This window comes from Aphelocoma coerulescens, chromosome 1A, assembly GCF_041296385.1.
Source record: "Aphelocoma coerulescens isolate FSJ_1873_10779 chromosome 1A, UR_Acoe_1.0, whole genome shotgun sequence".
NCBI lineage: Eukaryota > Metazoa > Chordata > Aves > Passeriformes > Corvidae > Aphelocoma > Aphelocoma coerulescens.
In genome coordinates, this window is record NC_091014.1 from 78,184,579 (window position 1) to 78,187,925 (window position 3,347).

Here is a 3,347-nt window from a genome sequence, read left to right on the forward strand (position 1 = left end):
CAGGTACGAATGAGGGACTGGTGATGCTGAGCACCAAGCCACTTTGGAACGTGATGTGCCAAGCCATTAGTGCTGGTGATGAATGGATGCAGCCAGCTATTAACCTCAATTTGAGGCCATTGATAATGGGTCAATAAAGGTCCTGACTGGTGCTTTCAGTAGAAGTAGGAACTTTAGGGCTATTCATATCAGTTTAAAGGCTCTGTCCCATCATGGCAAGCTGGGAAGGGCCCTCAGCATGTGGATTGGCTCAACTCAGAAAATTGGTGGGATAAAAGACACTTAGTTTGATAAACAATCACACCAGACCAAATGTAGGGGCAGATGAATGTCCAGCAGCACAGATGAGCCACGAGTGAGTGCTTCACTGTAGGCTCTGTGCCAGGCCAAGTGGTCTTTGTCTTGGTCAGTCTAGAGAGATCAGGGGAGACTGAAGCACTTCCGATGTTACGGAGTGGCTGCCGGGGTGCTCTGGCGTGTCCATGGGCGACTCGCCCGGGCGCGGCTCGCTCCATTCGCGGGGGTCCTGCGGGGCAGGAGGCAGGATGCTCCCCGAGATGTGGAAGGGGAGCATCCCCGGGGACGGGGCGGGGGCGCCTTCCTACCCCTCCCCTTCTCGCCCCCCTCCTCCTCTCCCCCGGCCGCGCAGCCTCTCCCCCAGCCCCAGCCCCAGCCCACCCACCGCCGCCAGCCGCCCGCCCCGGCTCCGGCAGCTGCTGCGGCTGCTGCTCGGCGCCGCCCCCGGGCTCCCCCGCCGGCTGCCGCCGCTCGGGCTCTCGGCACCGCTGCCGCTGCCGCTGCCGGGGCCGGGGCCGGTGCGGCGGCGCGGGGGGCGGGCCGGGGGCGGGCCGGGGGCCGCGGCGCGGCCGTCGGGCCCGGCGCGCCGGCTCGGGGGGCCGGGGAGGACCATGCACCGCGCTGCCTCCAACCAGCGCTCGGTCTCCTCCTCCTCGGGCTCCTTCCAGCCGCCGCCGCCGCCGCCGCCGCCGCCGCTGCCGCCGCACGCCGCCGACCGGCAGCCCCTCTTCCCGGGGGGCTCCAGCAGCGGCGGCAGCCGGCGGGGCTCGGGGTCGAGCTCGGGCTCGGCGCGGGCCCGCCGCCCTCGCAGCCCCCGCAGCAGCACCGAGGAAGAGGAGGAGGAAGAGGAGGAGGAAGAGGAGGAGGACAGCATCAGCATCAGCAAGCCCCTGGTGCCACCGCCCGCCACCCCGCTGCCCGCCGCCGCCTCGCCGCTCCCCAGCAGCAGCAGCAGCAGCGGCGGCGGCGGCGGCGGCGGCGGCGGCGGCGGGGGGAGCCCGGGCCGCAGCATGACGGCGGCGGAGCTGTACGGGGCGGCGGCGGCGGGCGGCGGGGCGGGGGGCGGCGGGGCGGCGGCGGGGGCGCTGCTGGGGCCCGGCGGGGCGGGGGGCGGGCGGCGCTGGGGCTTCCAGGCGCTGTCCCTGGTGCTGCTGCTGGGGCAGGGCGCGCTGCTGGACCTCTACCTGATCGCCGTCACCGACCTCTACTGGTGCAGCTGGATCGCCACCGACCTGGTGCTGGCGGCCGGCTGGGGCATCTTCTTCTGCCGCAACAGCCGGGCGCGCCGCCGGGAGCGGCCCCCGCCGCCCCCCGGGCCGCCGCCGCCGCACCCGCTGCTGCTGCACGGCCCCCCCGGCGGCCGCGGGGCCGGGGGCCGCGGGGCCGGGGTCCCCCCCCGCGGAGGCGACTTCGCCTACGCGCACCTCGCCTGGCTCATCTACTCCATCGCCTTCACGCCCAAGGCGGCGCTGATCCTGGGCACCTCCATCCTGGAGCTGATCGAGCTGCGCCTGCCGCTGGGCACCACCGGCTTCCGCATCACCCTGGCGCTGTCCGCGCCGCTGCTGTACTGCCTGCTGCGGGCCATCGGCACCGAGGGCGCCGGGCAGCTGCTCCTGCCGCCGCAGCCGCCGCCGCAGCACCGCGCCGCCGCCGCCTTCCTCGCCACCTGCCTCGACCTGCTCGACAGCTTCTCCCTGCTGGAGCTGGTGCTGCAGCCCGGGCGGCCGGCGCCGCTGCCCGCCCCGCTGCGCTACCTGCTCATCGCCGTCTATTTCCTCTGCCTGGCCTCGCCGGTGCTGTGGCTGTACGAGCTCAGCGCCGCCCGCCCGCCCGGCGCCGCCCGCCTCGCCCTGCACCTCCTGCTGCCCGCCGGGCTGCTGGACGCCCCGCTGCTGGCGCTGCGCTGCCTCCTGCTCCTGCGCTACCAGCAGCCGCTGTCCCTCTTCATGCTGAAGAACCTCTTCTTCCTGACCTGCCGCGGCCTGGAGGCGCTGGAGACCTGCTGCCTCCTCCGCCCCGCCGCCGCCCCGCCGCCCGCCAAGTACGGCCCGGCCGCCGCCGCCCCCGCCGCCGCCCCGCTGGCCCACGGGCTCTCCGACGTGGACGTGGGTCCCCACGGGTACGTGAACGCCTTGGCGGTCACGGCCCAGGGCTGAGCCCCCCTGGCCGCCCCCGGAGGAGCTCCCGCCGCCTCCGGACCCGCTCCCGGCAGAGTCTCTCTCTCTCTGCGTTCTGCTCAGGTTCCCTCCGCCGTGGCCGAGCAGGGGAAGGGGACGTGGGCTTCCCTGTCAGACTCCCGCTCCCCTCCTCCTTTCCTCATGGACAAATCCAGCAGCGGAAGCTCCGCACAAACCCGACTACCTGCAGGAGCCTACGGATGGCACTTGTCCCCAGAAAACGCACCTGTCCTTCATGACAAGACTTCTTCCAGTGCTTCTGCCCCTCCACTCTCTGGAGGGTCCCGCTCTTCCCTGCCCCCCCCGGACATTGTGTTGCTTTGTATCCATAAAGGTTTACTTTTTTCCTTTTCATCCTAAGCAGGGACCAGTACATTTTGTCCCCTCCTTTAAGAACTCCTGCTGACCACAATAATGAGATGCGAGAGGGGCCTGACCAGCAGACGTTGCCTCCAGGTACGGGAAGGACAGAAGGAAGCACGCTTTGGTTTCCCTGGGTCTTGCAAAGCTGCTGCCTCTGCTTCCCAGGCCTTTGTGTACCAGCTAAGGAACCTCTGGAAGCACGCTGGCCACTTGGTCACTTCAAGCCCATGACCCACCTTCTCCTAGCCAAAATGTCTACCTCTGTGCTTCAACCTTTTGCATCTTACATTGACTTCACATGCTAAAGAAACCAATCCAGCATGGACACAAACCAGGGCTTAGGCCCCATTTCATAACCACCAAGACATTGATTTCTGGTGAGAACAGGGTTTACAGCAGCCTACTGCTGGCATCCCCAGGTGCTGGGGCTCTCATTTCTCTGTGAATATGCATGTTTACGGGATCAGCGTTGGTTTTCTTTTACACGGAGCGTAGGGTCTTCCTTTA

General features: G+C 68.7%; 1 protein-coding gene across 1 annotated transcript; it reads left to right on the plus strand.

Annotated features, from left to right (window-relative positions):
• Positions 1-482: 482 nt before the first annotated feature.
• Positions 483-2,456, plus strand: TMEM121B (transmembrane protein 121B). Its single transcript, XM_069003785.1, has one exon. It carries the CDS (start codon positions 483-485, stop codon positions 2,454-2,456), a length of 1,974 nt encoding a protein of 657 aa, XP_068859886.1.
• Positions 2,457-3,347: the final 891 nt, after the last annotated feature.

Coding starts and splice junctions, on each gene's coding strand:
- TMEM121B (XM_069003785.1), top strand. CDS start 483: ATGGGCGACTCGCCCGGGCGCGGCTCGCTCCATTCGCGGGGGTCCTGC.